Source organism: Pteropus alecto, unplaced genomic scaffold (assembly GCF_000325575.1).
Source record: "Pteropus alecto unplaced genomic scaffold, ASM32557v1 scaffold90, whole genome shotgun sequence".
Taxonomy (NCBI): Eukaryota; Metazoa; Chordata; class Mammalia; order Chiroptera; family Pteropodidae; genus Pteropus; species Pteropus alecto.
In genome coordinates this window covers 172,999-189,832 of record NW_006429894.1, presented here as the reverse complement: position 1 = coordinate 189,832, position 16,834 = coordinate 172,999, and the positions used below count along the sequence as shown (strand labels likewise).

The following is a 16,834-nucleotide window of genomic DNA, read 5'->3' as shown; positions in this document are numbered from 1 at the left end:
ATTTGCTGCAGAGTCATGGCTACCCCTTGTTAGGGTGTCGAAAGCAACAACCGCTTTCGGAAATGGCCAGGTGTTTGCAAAGCTCTACAGGGACTTCAGTAGCTGGCTCTGTGAAAACAGGGCAGGACATCTGCCTTTCGAATAGCTGGCGTTTGCAGGTCGGGTTCGAGAAGTTGAAACCTTGTCAGTTCCCTGTTATTTTTTGCCTCCATTCGCCTTTCATCCTTCGGTGGGCAGTGTCATGCCTGAGGCATGAATGGCCCCCTCTTGCCCGAACACCTGCACATAGTTGTTTCTCTGCATCACGATCTTTGCCTCATCCACTTATTGGTTAAGAATTAAGCTTTCTTTTTCTTTTCGTTCTTTTTAAGGCTTTGTAATAGGTGAGAGAGATGCTGACTTTCACATGCATGGAACACTCACCCATAAAGATGAAGGTCTTCCACAATGCATGAGCCGGGTGCTCTGATGCTGACCTTTGACCCCACACACAATGTGGTATTCAGCTGTCCTGTTCTCTGAAGTGAAAACCTTCAGAGCCCTCAACAAAGATAATTCGCTAAGAGTAAGCGGTCCGTGAACTGCTGACTTAAGATGAGAAGGCAGTTAATTTTGAGATAAAGATGAAGGCAGGAGGTCTATAAAAATTACAACGCCCACCCAGGCCAGATCACTGACCCCCCTCCCCCATCGGGGTGACAACTCAGCCTTCCCTAAGGCCTAGGTTAAAGCGACAAGTAAACTTTCTATTCAGGGGGATTTCTTAATGCTAGAATTTCCTTGGACAAACCTGCCCGGCGTTCGAGTGGGGAATCTTGGTGGGAGAGGAGCTATTCAGAAGGCATGACTCCAGAGGGCCCCTTGGGAACGCGTCCTTTGAAACCCCTAACAAGTGCTCTTATTCTAAGAGTTTCAGGGATGTAAGCATTTATGGGCTGGTCGGCAGGAAGGGAAACTTTACAGGTCACATGTGGTCCCCGTCACCGCCTAGACACAGTGCTGCAGAGGTAAGGAATTAGAGCGTTGCTTTTTTCCCCTTACTGCTCTCTAGAAATGTAAGGAAAGACTTAGCCTCGGGAACAAGCGTCGGGTGTTTAATTGTAAGGTTGGTTGAGGAGAGGGAGACAGAGAGGCGAGGTAGGGGAAAGTCATGGTTTGGTTTACACCAAAGAATCCTTCCCGAGGGCTGGGGGGTGCGCTCGTCCGCCGGCTGTGTGAGGACATCGGGCTTCCGTGCTGTGAGGAAACCTGCGTCTGCCTCACAGTGGTAACTTGCAAATTCTTCCCCCATGAAGCTTTATTTTTGGAGACCACGGTAATTTACATGTTGGGACCTATCATTAACTGCTCGTTTTATGCTCTTATTGGAAATCTTTACATTAGGAAAGAATGTATGGGTTGTCTGGGGGGAGAAAGGGAGGCTCAAATTAAAGCTTACCTTGTAGAGTATCTCAGATCCGTCTGGGATCAGTGAATGGATTAGAAAGCCACAGTCCCCCAAGCAAAGAGAGTTCTCTTGGCCACCCCTAACTGTCTTCCCGAATCACGAGCATTCACTTATCTGGGAAGTGGCTCTTTCAAGGGAAAGGTGTTCATGTAAATACTATTAAAATTATCTACGTAGGAGCCACTCTGGTATATGTAAGTACTGGGGGACAGTCTTGACGAACCCCTGCGGGAACTACATAGCATGTTTCATAAATGGAAGACGCAGAAACAATTGTGCTATACGAAATTTCAGTCCAAAATTGGGTAAATGGAGAAGCCTCCTACTAATTCCACCACCTACTGTGTGACGAAGTTTGGTGACCTCAAGGCTGACCGCCGTCTGGGATTGGAGAGGGGTTGAAGTTGGCGTAAGAATGTACCTTTCGAATGTCCCTGTTAGAGAGAGAGAGGTTGGGACGATGTTCTACCTCAGTCGTGCTTCTCCAGTGACCCCCTTCAAAATGACAGCGCTCAACTCAAATGCTGCGTGTCGCGTTGGCCAGGATAAGTGTTTTCCACCAAAATGACTCCAGGTTCTCAAGGAGCTGTCACCATGAGAGGTCAGTTTTACACATAAAGAATACAGCAAATTTTGCTTCCGTTTGAATTTTTAGGCTGTATAGCAGGGCTTTCCAGAAACGTGTTAGAGGCCACATAAAGTGTTGGCCAAGCTGGGTAAATGTATGGGATTGTTCTTAAACTAAAGATGGAGCTAATAAGATCCTGGTGTGACCTTCCCAACTGCAGGAACCCCAGCCGAAGCTATTAAACTCTTTGCCCAAAGCAGGCATTTTGCCAATTTGATGGCAGATGAATGCCTAAGGAAGCGGGAGTGAGAGAGAGCTAGAACCTGGGAGCTCCCAAGGGGTCCAAATTGTTTTGAAAACACTTAGCAGTTGTCGTTTTCCACATGGCCTTTCCTGCAGCGGACTCTCGTAGGATTCTCAGCCATATCCTTTCTGGGGAAAATACTTGCATACGGCCCCTTGATTCATTCATTCGACAAGTGTATTGAGAATCTACTCTATGCCAGATCCTTCCATCCAGCTTCTCTTACTGTACAAGTAGACGCTTTGCCGTCATCTTGGTTAGGGACAGAACTCCCAGGGGAGTGGGTAGAATGAGAACACCAGTAAGTCAAGGGCCACATACAATGGAAGACCAGAGTTTAAGAGCAGTCAGAGGTAGAGGAAGGAGTCTGGGTAAGGGAGAACAGAAGGGTAGGCCGTCACTGAGGCTGACAAACGGAAGAAATCCAAGGAGTGACGGACACTGTTAAATACAACCCCACAGACTGGAAAGACGGGACTAAAAGGTCCCAACGGGATTTAGCAACATACAGATCCTTAGGAATCCTGGCCGGAGAATTCTGCGTTGGCTACCTTTGTGATTGATCAGAAAATGATTCTCTCTTGGCCCCAACGATTCCTTCTGTGGTCACATAATAATAGGTCTGCCCTACGAGTAGGTTAAGGAGGACTCTCCACACGAGCATGGCTGTTAGGCTGACCAACGCGACACTACTGGTTCTTACCACCGTGTCATGCTGTTGTGTTATCAACGACAGAGAAGCAGTCCCCATTATCTCCCTGGTCAGCGGCCTTGACTTTGGTGTCATACACACTCCATCGACTGAAAAAGCAGCTTCCCCGCAAGGTCCCCAAAGGGGGAAGCGTCCTTAAAGGCCTCTTCCGGTTTCTGTACGTGATCTTCCATCTTGGGAGAGCGGCCACACAACGCTGTGGTTCAACCCTGTACTGCCTCTTCGGTACCCTCATCAAATGAGGGTCCCCCAAATCAGCTGACCCGGGGCACTTGCCATTGACCAAGGAAAGATCTCTTCTGAATTCATTTTCATCCAGAGGCAAGAGAGAGGAACGTTTCCTCTTGAACTTGGAGCTGTCCACTGCTTGCAGGGTGTTTTCCGGAAAGACCGGGTGAGCGAAGCGCTTCTGCGTGGGGAGCGGTCTCTAGAGCGCCCCCATGCTCAGGTCTAGCCGGGGCACTACTCCATGCGTCCTGCCCTTGGGCACACACCCTTCCACCCCTCTGGGCGCTCTGTCCGAAAGCCTCAGCACTGTGTGCGCCTGGCTAAGGTGGGCACCGGAAGGACGGAGGACAGCCGGAAGGGCAGGGCACAGGCCTCGGCGCCGAGATGACCAATCGGGGGCCACCTGGGCGTTGATAGACAGGGAAGAGGAAGTTGGTGGGCGGGACTTCCTCCGAGGGAAGCCGCCATGTTGGAGCTGTGAAAGCCAGGCACTTGGCGACCTCGATGCCTCAGAAGACTGGCCACGCCCGAAATGGAAGGCCGCGCTCTCGACGTGGGAGCTCCGTCAGTGCTGCTAGACCGACCTGGCCCTGAAATGAGGTCCCAGGGATGGGGCAGTGGCCATCCTGGGGGGCCCGGGCGACACCCACGTGGAGGGCTGTCGCTCCCCTCCCCCAGGACCCTGTGCCGGAGCCACGTGTCCCTTATAATGACCCCTTCGTGGGGCCTCACCCCGCACTCCCCCAGCTCACCGCGAGGGAGCCGTGTTTGCATTCTCCTCGACGGTGACGACTTCTTTGCAAAGCACCTTCCGGAAGATTGGCCTTGACCTTCAAGAGCCAGGTAGGGTCCTGGAGGGGGTTTTCCAGAGGGGAAAGATACAACAATGAGGTCTCCACCCGACGCTGAGTCTGTCAGTGACCACAAGGTGCTCCCCAGCCCACTCCGCAGACCCGGGCTTCGATTGTTGCCCACTCCCCTGCAAGCTGCTGGCCAGAGTCACGTGGTGGCGCCCCCGTCACAGTGCGAGGATGTGCCTTTCGAACTGTAGGAACCGTTTTCAGCCGCTCTGAAGGGTTTCTGTGAGTTAGACAATTGCCCATGCTTGTTGCCACAGCCCTTCCTGGAGCTCAGCGAGGGCCGCGAACCTCCTTTTCCTCAGCGTTCTCAGCCCTGAGCCTCGGGAGCTGTGGAGGTGCCGTGTAAGCGGGATGCAGCAGATGCAAACTCAGTTTGACCCGGAGACCCTCTGTTTGTCAAAAGGCAGGCGCGAGTGACCCTTGCCCTCTGACAGATTGCTGGGGAAGGCCGCCTGCCACATAATGCAGGCAAAAGCGCTGCCACGTGGTCCCCCAGCCACCTGAGAAAATGCACAGTTTAGTTTGGCTATTCTGTGCCCACCCCTCACTTCAGTGCCCTGTTTCGTAACAGGAAAAGGGACTGTAGAGCCGGTCAGATGTGGATATTAAATCGGTCTGGTTCTTAACTAGCTGTGGGACCTAGGGCGTGTAACTCTACCTGTCTGAGGCTCAGCTCTCCTGTAGGTTACATGAAGGTCATATCTAACTCAGGTTCAATGAAGGTCAAATGAGGCTGTACGTGTATGTAAAAGTACCCAGCAGGGTGCTTGGCATACATACCTAAAGCCTGGACATGTGGTAACTTGTTTTAGCAATGATCTGGTGATGGTCACCAAGAAAAATAAGATTAGAATATTTGCATGGATCAGCACCGATCTGGCTTCTCCACCAGAAAATAATGTAAAATGTATGTATGCCTTTTTGACAAAAGCACGTGTCGTGGATCAGTACCTAAGGCAGAATAATAAAGATGCCTTTTAATTACGAATACTTGAGCGACGCTGGATCTCCCCAGTGCGCTAGGCGCGGGAAGGCGGAGGCGGTGCTTCAGCTTGGCGAGTGAGCCAGGTCAGGTCATGGAGTCCGCAGACCGACAGACCATCGCCTTGGCCTCCGTGTTTCTGATGCTGGACGGTAGGGTGTAAAGACCTGGAGTGTCCTTGGAAGCAGTTTGTCTTCTGACGTTCCTGCGGTTTCTGAGGCTGCCTTCCAGGAAGCCTCGAGTCTTCAGTACAGCTGCAGACTTTGCTCTGGTGGAGCGGGGACATCGCTGCCCGTTTGTCCGGCTCCATGCAGGTTCTATCCGTCGTGTTTGCTGGGCTCGGCTCACGTTGTCAGCTCCCAGCCTGCCTGCTGGCTAAGTCACCAGCAGCTTTCCACGAAGCAGCCTCAGGCCTTTGCACGATGGCTCTGCTACGATGGAAATCTTCACTGCGAGATGCACACAGATTAAGAAATGTTCTGTTAGTGCGCCCTTAAATTCTCTGCCTTCTCACGACCGTTTCTTTTGAAACAATGATATCAGGTGCCACCCCCACCTCCCCAGTGAGAAGCTCCTGGATGAGCCTCCCTGGCAACACACTGGCCTCCGGGCTGGATCTGTGAGGCAGCGTGGGTCCTCCCTGGGAGTGTGAGCCGAGGGCCTGAGTCCCACCCCCTCGCCTCTTCTGATGCTCACTTGGAGCTCACAGGGCGATTGGGGACCTCGAGACGAGCGACAGCTCGTTAGCATCCAGGATTCTTCTCTCTTGCCGTGCTGGTGACGGACACACACGCAAGCGCTGTGCGTGAAGTCTTCTAGCCCGTCTGTGGGGCACGGTTTGTGTTTCTCACTGGAAAAGCCTTTCGCTCCTGTCAGCCCTGCATCTAACAGCGACAGACGGGTTGGAAGCCCACCCCTCTTTGAGGCATCGCCCGGTGCCGGTGCCGGTGCCGGTGCGGCGGGGCTGGCCTGAGGGGTGAGGGGCTGGCCTGAGGGGCGCGCCGGACCCGTGCTTGCTTTTCTCTTTTCCGCCCCTACCTCCCCCTCTCCCTGACCCTCCCCCCTTTTTTCTCCTGAGTCAAAACTAAGCCAGTAGTAAGTACCGCTGGTAGAAAATCTTGTTTTGACTCGTAAACAGAGCAGGTTAGATCAGAAAGGGAATAAAAGTGGAGGTCCTTCCTAATCCACGGTTGTGATTTGTTCCGGGAGTTGGCAGTTGAGAAATTTTTATTTCTTTTCCTTCTTGTTTTTAATTTGGTCTAGCCCGGCGGTCGGCAAACTTTGGCTTTCTGGGCCAAATCTGGTCCACCGCCTGTTTTTGTCTGGCCCACAAAGCTAAGAATGGTTTTCACATTTTTAAGTGATTGGGGGAAAAATCGAAAGGAGTATTTTGTGACATGCGAAAAGTATATGAAATTCAGATTTCATTGTTAATAAGTAAAGTCTGGGACGTAGCTGCTCTCGCCGTGAAGTGTGTCTGTGGGTGCGCGCGTGCTCCGGGTGCAGAGCCGAGTGGTCTCGTCAGAGACCCGAAACACTGCTGGGGCCTTGCGGGGCCCCACGGGGACGGTTTGCCGCCCCGTCCTAGACGTTTAACCTGGGCCCGTCCTGCCTCTCCCGGTGGCATCGCTGTCTCTCTCTCTTGATTCCTCCTCGGTTTCAGGAAAATGCAGACACCACTGCGGCGCCCCCTTTCAGGGAGCCAGGGCTGTGGGGCCCGGGGGAGCCTGGGGGCGCCTCAGGGCGAGTGTGGGTGACAAGTGGGAGGAAGCGGGAAGTGTCTCAGGAAATTGCACGTCGGATATCTTCATCCCCTTCCAGAAATCTCTGAAACGGGACGTCCTCGCCAGTTCCAAGCAGTGCCCTACTGACTCTTCTTAAGTTCTCTCTGATAAAAACTCGAATTAAGATTACTTTTATCAATTGACACCTTAACTTTGTGACTTTTTAGTTTTTTTTGTCAAGATAATTTTTTTTTGCCCAAGTTAAGAATCAAACATTTTGCCCGTGATGTTCAACTTTCCAGACGTGTGGTCCATAGGTGCGGAATGAGCCGTCTGTACGTGGAACGGGGGCTAGGACACATGAGCTGACTCAGCCCGGTAATGACCACCGCAGGGCTGCCGCCTCCCCACCCCAGCCCCGAAGGTGAAGGTGCCGGCGCCCCACGAAGTTCTCCTTTTCTTGGGAGAGTCCAGCCATCCTTTACTCTGCGAAGGACTCAGACTTCTGCGTTTGGAACCGTCTACAAGAGAGAGGAGGGGACGCCGATGTCTCATTTCTAGCCCTGAGAACGAAGTGGAGCGGGGGCAGGCTTGGGGAAGGCCGAGAGGGCAGGGTCCCCGAAACCAGAGCAAATGCAGACAGATGGTGGCCGCCGAGTCTGAGTCCGAGTCCGCGTTCCTCACCACAGTTGGTCCTGGCTAAGGAGACGCCACGGGGCGCTCGGCCCTCTGCGCCTCCCCTCTGCTCGCCTGCCAGCCGGCGGCGAGGCCCCAGCCGCATCTCAGAAACAGCTTCTCGTGTCACCCCGTGTCTGCTCGCTTCTCTGCCCCATGCCCGCCACCCTGCGGCTACCCTCTCCCACGTGATGACCCCGTAAAACACACCGACGCCGCCGATCCAGGCGCTGCGTCTTGCTCCACAGAGTGCCGCACAAGCCGTTTGCAGGACCGAGTAGTCGCAAGTCATGTCGTTAGAGGCACACACAGAACCTGGTTTCATCATGAAAAGATGGACTTTCTCCAGATCCGCCTCCCGCCAGCGCACAGCGGCCGTGGTAATTCCTTCCACTTGGCTCGACGTGTGGCTTTCTCAGCTCGCAGCTTCTGCTGAGCCCGGCGGGCTGGGGCATTTCATCTGCTCCGTAGCGACCTGTGGAGTCACGATCCACACATCATGTCAGGGAACCTCAGGCTGCAAACCAGCCTGAATCAGGGCGGTGTCCAGTGTAGCCTCGCGGGGCATTGATGTGTAAAGAAAGATTAAGCTGGTTTTCATCTGTTAATGGATGTATCAGTCTGCTCCGGCCGCTGGGGCGGCTTACACAGCAGGAAGGAACTTCCTCAGTTCTAGCGGCTAGAATTTCAAGATCGAGGTGCCATGAGGGTGGTTTCTGGGGAGACCTCTCTTCCTGGCTCGTAGACCGCTGTCCTCGCGCCGTGTCCTCACGTGGCTTTCGCACACACGGAGGGCCCTGTGGCCTCTCTTCCTCTTCTTATGAGGTCATCAGTCTATCAGATTAAGGCCCCACCCTCGTGACCTCATTGACCCTGCAGTCCCTCCCTGCAGGCCCCATCTCTAAGTACAGTCTTTGGGGGCCGTAACTTCAACATAAGGATTTGGGGGGACACAGTTCGGTCTATAGCAATGGTCTGAGTTTAAGAAACTCAAGCTAAAGGCAAAGGTTAAGGACCAGAATTAAGAAGGCAGTGCTCGAAGCAGCATCTTCTGAGGCAAGATGCTGATTTTTAACATTTTCCTTCTGGGTCACAGACATTTGAGAATCTGAAAGGATGAAAAGAGACTACCAAATTGCACGTATGCACAGAATTTTGTACGTAACTGCGAAGCCGTTCAGTTCTGCAGACCAGTCAGGCCCCCATGCTGGCGGGCTGCTTCTCCCTGGAAGCGTTCCGCCGCTGGTGCGATGGCCTCTGTACAGATTCAGGCACAGGATCGAAACAAACCGATGACTTTATTTCGACAGTGGGGTGCTGCCCCCACTGTGAAAGCTGAGGCCTGAGGGAGAGGACAGCGAGCCGAAGTAGACGCACGGGTGGGTGAAACTCAGCGAGGAGGCGTGGACGCGGGCATCCCTCAGCCCTCTCCTGGAGGGGGTGTCCTGGTGGCGTCTCGTGTTCGGCGATAGAGTGGCCCTGCGTTCGCTTACACTGACGCCGTTCTAGATGCCGCAGGGACCTTTAGCAGTCACTGCAGAAGTTATGGGCCAAGTGACTTAAAGGCAATGAGGAGAACCTGTGACTTCAGAGCTTTACAGAACAGTCGAGGTACAGGAGGGCGAGAGGGTCTGGTTTTCTTGGCTGGTGCTTCGGCTGGGCTTGGCCTCCGGAACCGTTTTCGTGTTCCGTGGCGTTAATCTTAAGCTCTTCGCAGCGTGACTGAGGAGGAATGCATCGCCTGGGGGTGGCAGGTGGGGCCCTAAAGCGATAGCTCTGAAGCTGTGGCAGCTGTGTCCTCTGACTTTTCACTCATGTCGGTAGTGCCACATAACCAGCCTGCAGGAATTAAACCCGGATTTGGGGTCCCCAGCCCACAGTCAGCCACAGACTTAGCCTCAGCATTTGAGAGTTGAACAAAGTTAATCCTGTAGTTCAGTGATTCAAACTGGTGTTTCGAAAGTGGCTTTAACAAGTTACTGGAACTGTTCGTTCTCCTATGAGGATGAGCTCACTGCCAAATCTCCAGGGGCCAAATAAGTTCTCCAACTGTGCGTCCCCTTCCATTTTGTATCAGACTCCAGTTGCCTTGTTCTTGGAGTCCTCCTCCTTAGTGACCTGCACCCTTGATGAAGCCGTAGCTCAGAGAATTCACATCGGCTGCGTCTCCGCTCCGACCCGCTCCCTGTAAGCCCCTGACTGCGCCGTTCATCGTCTGCCCCGCTCCTCCCCTCCTCCCCTGGCCTGGCTTGCTGTGGTCTCTGCCAAACCACAGACATGTAATGAAGCAGACGCTGTCTCCCCCCGGCTCTTGGGGCGCTCTGAGGCCGCGTGGGGGTCGGGGGCAGGAGAGGCTACTGACTCTGAGAGGTGCTGGCGGGGCTGGCGTAGGGGGCCGGTCTCCATGGCCGGGATTTGCTCTCACAGCTGAGCATCGCAGGGCTGCCTGGTTTTGCGCCGACTCTTCCGCTGTCTGTTTTTAAAATCTCTTCTCCTTAACCTCTTGGTTGCTCTCTGAGGACTGTGGCTAATAATTTCACGTGTGTCCTCAGCAAGTTTAGCACTTGGGGTGCCAGTGAGAGGGTACGCGGCGTTCACCCGCCAGCCCTAGCTCTTTCAGGCCATGGCCGGCCGTAGCTTCTGTAGCAGCAAATGAACCTGCGCCTCAAAGCCAACGCTTCACTTACCATACGTTTCCTGTTCGGGACAGCGCTGTCCAATAGAAATGGGATGGGAGTCACATTTGTCATTTTAAATTTTCTAATAGTCGTGTTTTTAAAAGGTAAAGCAGGTGAAATTAATTACAGTAACATGTTTAACCCGTAATATTTTAATATGACATAAAGTTGCTGAGATCCACTGCACTGTCCTTTCATGCTAAGCCTTGGCACTGTGTTGCAGATACGTCTCCACTCTCAGAGGAGAAAGTAGGTTTCCTGTACGGAGCCTCGCCCAGTAAGCGGGGATGGTCAGAGCAGCCTGGTCGCTGAGCCACTAGGCACACGCGTCCCAGCCAAGAGGAGACCGAGCCAGTGTTCAGGCCTGACTCCCGAGAACCACGTGGAGCCAGAAGAGCCGTAGGGTTCTCGTGTGCAGTCACAGGCTGGCCCGCCCTCCCAGCTGGCTCGCCACACCCTGGGCCCTCTGGCTGCGGATGGCTGGACCTGAAACGCGGGAACAGACTGCGAGAGGGAAGGCTGGGAGGGGCGGCCGGCCGCAGCCAGCAGCCCCGTTAGTGCTGGTGCTTTTCCCAGCGGTGGGGAGCGGCCTGCCCCGTGCCTCTCCACGTGTCCGCAGACACACATGGCAGTGTTTGGCCGAGCTGGCCTGTTCACAGTCCTCCTTTTCATTCCACAGAAGTGGGGGCACCAGCGTGCTCCCAGGACTGTGGCATTAGTGCTAGGAAGTGGGCACGAGAATGAGGGGAGGAGTCAGGTGCCGCTCTCACAGCCCCAGGGGGCGGGCTTGGTGAATCGGCACCCAGGGGGCTAACTTGTTGAAAAGAATGGTATAGTGTTGGAATAAACTGGTATTTGAGCTGGGCTCTGATGAAAGGTGAGAGTTCAAAATGCGGAGCTTGCGGGGAACCCGAGAACCCATAGCAAGTGTGGGGGGGCTCACATCCATCACTGCCAAGCCCTGCGATTACGCCAGGATCTCCAGCCCACCCGGGTCAACGTTGGGGGGGTGGGGAGCCTGGCTCCTCCTGCAGGCCCGTTTCCATAAGGAAACTCGGCGAGACAGCTGGTCACCCGACAGGAGTGCAGGGGACAGAGGACGGGGACGCGCTTTGAGTTTATCTGCACCCTGCCGCGGCGTGGTCGCGCTTCGGGCCTTTCCGGGAGAATTAAAGGGGTTTTTCCCGCGCACCCTCATGCACGTCGCCTGCACTTCTGTGGCATTCGTCCCCCTTATGGGTCGGCTCCACCCTTGGGTCGTGAGCTCATCTTGGACGGTCACTCGTTTTCCATACCATGGACACTGCCCTGCAGACATCAGGGCCTCAGGGAATGTCTGCCCGGTCGGGGTCGGACGTGACCCTGGGCGAGTTCGTAGGATGGGAATTCAGACGCTGGCTGCGGGGCTGTGCCCGTGGTCACGCGCCATGTGGGTAACGGCTGTGGAGAGTCTTCAGCAGCCGGTTGTAGAATTTGGTTTTGTTACATCAGCAACGAGGTGCTAAGGAAGGTTTTGGTAAATGCTACACTTTTGGGGGACCGGGCTCCTGACCATCTTCGGTGTGTGCTGGGAGGAGGGGGACTCTGCAGACAGTGGGGCCAGGAAGCAGCTTCCGCCGGAGAGCACAAGGCTCCCTGTGGACTCGGACGGAACTGAGTGTCCGAACAGCCCAGGATCGTCAGGTACCTGAGCAGGTCTGTAACCTGAAAGTCTCACCAGTACAAACAATAAAGCAGCTGGAACCAACGCGAAGAGATGGTCAGGCTGCTCCTCTGAATAAAGGACCGCGCGGACGTCTCATTAGGAGAAGAGACTGCATCCTCGAAAGAGCGATGTGCAGGTTTTTAAAGTGCCCCCGGGAATTAAAGCAGAAGCGAAAATCAAAGCGACAGGCAAGGAAAGATACAACTGAGGTCGCTGCCCAAAAAGGAGAGTTACACGTATACACAGACGTGGAATACGAGAATATCAGCCTAGAGACCTATCATCTGAGTAACAGAACTTCTAGAAGAGAGAACTGAAAAACGGGGGGGACAGAGCCCTCAGAGCCACAGTCAGGGAAAACGTCCCCACACCGAAGAGCACGATCGAGAGGCCCAGGAAGGAAGCCAGCCCCAGGGGCGGGAGTCGGCCTGCAGTGCTCCTCGTCGTTCAGGGTGCTCTCCGACAGCAGGGGAGAGGCCTGGAGTTGGCAGAGGGCACGGAAACGGGCCAGAGGCCGAGGAGGCAGAATGGCAGCCGCAGAGGCGCGGCGTAGGGGCGACACCCCCCCTGCTGAAACGAGAGGGTCGGCGGAGGGCTCTAGGCCTGGCCCAACCCTCACGTGCAAAAGCAGGACAAAGACGTTCTTGGTATGTGAGACCTTCGAGGTTATTTGCCAAGCATCCGTTTCCAGAAACCTCCCGGAAGAGGCGCTTGAGTCAAACGAGCGCAAACCAGCAAAGGAGGAGGCTGAGGTTCCAACACCGGAGCCCGGCCGGGGTCGTCCAGGCGATGCGCTGCGGTCCCGGCACGGCCGCCGTCGGCAGGTCCGGGGCGCACACCGCCGGAGGACAGATGCGCGGGGTGTTCACGGAGGCAGCAGAGTAACCTTCCGCCCCGGAAGTAGAAGCGAGCGGAAAGGGGCATTCTCCTTTCCCTCCGCATTTGCACGTGCTGTTTGTGTCCTGGCTGACGCGTGTACTACTTTTCTGATGTTTTTAAAGAAAGTGCACTGAGCATGGCCCGTCTTTACGTCCTGCAGCCAGCCTTCCCCGGTGACCTTGGGGTCACGCTTTCAGGCTGGAGGAAGAGTCTGGGACTTGGCAGAGGTGTGCTCTGGACAAGGTGGACTCCCCCCGCCCCGCGTCTCAGCGTCAGGCGCCCGCAGCGCAGGGCCGGGCTCCGCACCCAGCTCGATTCCCAGCCGTTACACTCCCACGGCCACAGGCTTCCTCGGTCTTTGGCCTAAGAACTTGCAGCGAAGACTCTGCTTGCTCGCTTGGCTCGGCTTGACCCAAAAGGGCTGACAGGGCCATAAAACCAGAGCCGGGCTCTCCTCCTTGGTGTTCCTTCCCTGCAGAGTGCGGGTGGGGCGTCTTGGCCCAGGACGTGTGAGCTTTATTGTGTCGTGGGTCACGGAAAAAAGAGGCCGACTGTCATTTAGCAGTGGCTGTGTTTCATAGTAGCAGACGCGAAGTCGCTCTGCAGCGTGTTCAAAGCCCCATGTTCTCTCTGCTCTTTCTCACTGTTTGGATTAATCACTGCAGAGCAAGCCAGCCAGGCGTCCAAACCACCCACTTCCCTATTCCCAGCACATAGCTTGGAGGCCAGCCGAAACCTGGGCCAAGCACTCAGATGACTTGCATGTCTGAGTTTTGTTCCACGATGAGAAACTCAAAATAAATCAAAAAGAAAATTTCCAGATACCGGCTAATTCACAAAAAAAATCTCCAGCCTCTTTGGTCCTTGCACGCACGCAGAGGCGATAAGCCCGCTGTGGACGCAGATACGAGGATCCAGAGAGGAGAGCCCCCGGGCGCAGACTGGCCCTCGGGCAAGGCCATCCCACCAGCGAAACCCGGAGAACTCGGGGTCCAGAAGGGAGGGAGAGCTGTGCTGAGAGGCTTGGAAAACAGGACCTTTGACGAGAAGCTGCAGGAGATGGAGTGTGAGCTTAGAAATGAACGTGTGATCAGAGGGAGACCGGCGAGTGGCCGTCAGGCCAGGACGAGAGGAAGTGGGCCTGAGAGGCCGAGGAGGCTCTGACGGTGAAACCCGTTATGACGAGGAGCCAAAGGGACACAGATAGAGGCCTTGCCAAGGCCACTTAGCACGTGGGCCAGGACACTTGATGCAAGGACGCACGGACACAAATGTTTGACAGTAGCCTTCCCCAGATACCACAGACCAGGTACCCCAAGTGACTGGCAGGAAAATAGAACCGTGCACAAGTTTGGCCCCTCTGCCTGGCCACACAGGAAGCGTGCTTTCCCTCCAGAAGCGGTCCACGCTGTTGAGAAGCGGGGCCCTCCCCAGGGGAAGGTGAGCTGTACGCCCGGGAGCATTCAGGCCGAAGCGGGCCCAGAAAAGACAGATCTTTTCCTGGCCCTATTTTAAAAATGTAGAAATTTAGCAAAGGTAGGAAAGTGCCGGGGAGCACGTCTGAAAAAGCACGACGGTAAGGTGATTACACGGTGCAGGCGTAAGGCGCAGAGAGCGCCCGGCTTTGTGTTAATTGGGTCGATGTAAGGGTGACCTCGTCTTTATAACGTGTCTCTGTTAAGGGCATGTAACGTCTTCCTTTGCCAGATAAAGACAGTCTTCTCCTTTTATAGAAGAACCTCGCCAAACTAGAAGGCGCTTTGAGTGGCACACAGAGTTACCTGCAGACCCAGGCCCAGGACACAGCCCTTCCGCCCCCGTGGAACACGCACTTGCCCTTTGGGCTGCTAACCCTTCTCTCCCCTGTGCGCAGCTGGGATGAGAGCAGCTCCATCAGCAGCGGGCTCAGCGATGCCTCGGACAACCTGAGCTCAGAGGAGTTCAACGCCAGCTCCTCGCTCAACTCGCTCCCGACCACGCCCACTGCGTCCCGCAGGGACTCCTCGGTGGCGGTACGTGGGTGCAGACCCCGGGGCGGTGCCTGCGTGCGAGCGTGCACGTGCTCTCACCCGCTCCATGGCGCTGCTTCCCGCGTGCCTTCGGCCAGGTCCTCGCAGGGCCAGCGGAAGAAAAGCTCACGCTCCCAGCCATCCCCTAAGACGTTAGCTGTGGGCGGTGAGCGGGGACCACAGCACATGCAGTGATGCCCGTACGGGCAGGAAAGAACCCTGGGAGATGTGCACACGGTGTCTTTCCCCGTCCCTGGAGGCGTGCGGGGAGCCCTGGGTGGACTTAGGCTCTGGGAGGCGCAGGGCCCCCTGCAGCCACGATGAGCCTCTGCCCCCTCCACGCAGCTGCGCACGGACTCGGAGAAGCGCTCCCTGGCGGAGAGCGGGCTGAGCTGGTTCAGCGAGTCAGAAGACAAGGCCCCCAGGAAGCCGGAGTACGACAGCGGCAGCCTGAAGATGGAGCCCGGGGGCTCTAAGTGGCGGAGGGAGCGGCCCGAGAGCTGCGACGACTCCTCCAAAGTCGGGGACCTGAAGAAGCCCGTCAGCCTGGGTCACCCCGGGACCCTGAAGAAGGGCAAGACCCCGCCCGTGGCCGTCACGTCCCCCATCACGCACACAGCCCAGAGCGCCCTCAGAGTCTCAGGTGAGCCTGCAGTGGAGTCGGGGACACACGGCCAGGGACCTGCTCCCCGCTGCTCCTCCTCCTGGGGGTCCCCAGCCCACCGGACGTGAGCAGGCCCTCAAGGCGGGGTCCGTGAGTTAGCTCTGCTGCTGCCACCGTCTCTGCTTTCCAAATGCGGAAATAAAATCCCAGAGAGGGTGAGCGGCTGAGCTAAAGTCACACACCTGCGAAGAGGCCCAGGAGGGAGGGAGGGAGCAGGTCCGATCAGAGGCCCAGGAGGGAGGGAGGGGGTCCAGTCAGAGCGGTCAGAGCCCGGGCATCCTGCCCTCAGACACGCCCCTGGCTTCTTTCCCCACCCAACACGTTTGGTCGGGGACTTACCTTCACAGGGGACTCGCGTGACCTCCCGGAGGCCCTGCGCACGATAAATTGACCTCTGTCCCTCCCAGGTGGCCCGTGGTGACTATTTGCTGGGGCCAGTTACCATTGGGTGTCCCCTCTCCGGTCCACTTGTTTCCCTCCTCCACCCTCCTGGAGCAGTTGCTGGATGCACTTCCCTCTCAGTAGCCTTTCTGCTTGCCTCTGCCATTTTAGCCCAAGTGGAATGTTCTCCTGGAGCAGAAAACAGCAAGGACGAAACAAACAGAAACCCGAGGCTCCTCCCGCTTAGGCTCCTTCCCTCTGGCAGTAAATGTCCCCAGCTCCCCAGCAGCCTCTGCCCTGTGCCTACAGAGGCCCCTGACGTTCTGTGCAACGTCGACGCATTCCCTTCTCCAGGGATGGAAGGAAAAGCGTTGTGATGATCTTGCCTGGTTTCTTTTCTCTCGTGTCCGACCTCCTGCAGGTCGGCCAGAAGGCAAAGCTGCGGACAAGGGCAAGCTGGCCGTGAGGAGCGCGGGGCTGCAGCGCTCCTCCTCGGACGCCGGCCGGGACCGCCCGGGCGAGGCCAAGAAGCCTCCCTCAGGCCTCGCCCGGCCCTCCACTTCGGGGTCTTTCGGCTACAAGAAGCCTCCCGCCACAGGCACTGCCACCGTCATGCAGACCGGTGGTTCAGCCACGCTCAGCAAGATCCAGAAGTCCTCGGGCATCCCTGTGAAGCCAGTGAGTGGACGCAAGACCAGCCTGGATGTGTCCAACAGCGCAGAGCCCGGGTTTCTGGCCCCGGGAGCCCGAGCCACCATCCAGTACCGCAGCCTGCCCCGGCCGGCCAAGTCCAGCTCCATGAGCGTGACCGGTGGGCGGGGCGGGCCGCGCCCCGTCAGCAGCAGCATCGACCCCAGCCTGCTCAGCACCAAGCAGGCAGGACTGGCACCCTCCAGGCTGAAGGAGCCTTCCAAGGTGGCTGGTGGGCGGAGCGCGCCGGCCCCGGTCAACCAGACGGATCGGGAAAAGGAGAAGGCCAAAGCCAAGGCGGTGGCCCTGGACGCAGACCCCCTCCCCG

At 56.2% G+C, this 16,834-nt stretch overlaps 1 protein-coding gene across 8 annotated transcripts in view; it reads left to right on the top strand.

Moving 5' to 3' along the window:
* The window catches only part of LOC102890196 (neuron navigator 1), a 62,972-nt gene that overhangs the window by 20,657 nt on the left and 25,481 nt on the right, over positions 1-16,834 (top strand). For 7 of the 8 annotated variants that reach the window (XM_025044556.1, XM_025044549.1, XM_025044558.1 and 4 more), the window contains exons 2-4: positions 14,636-14,774; positions 15,117-15,414; positions 16,238-16,818. In XM_025044556.1, coding sequence (XP_024900324.1) covers positions 14,636-14,774; positions 15,117-15,414; positions 16,238-16,818 — 1,018 coding nt within the window. The remainder of the gene's footprint in view (positions 1-14,635; positions 14,775-15,116; positions 15,415-16,237; positions 16,819-16,834) is intronic. The other variant, XM_006904423.3, reaches the window with a different exon arrangement.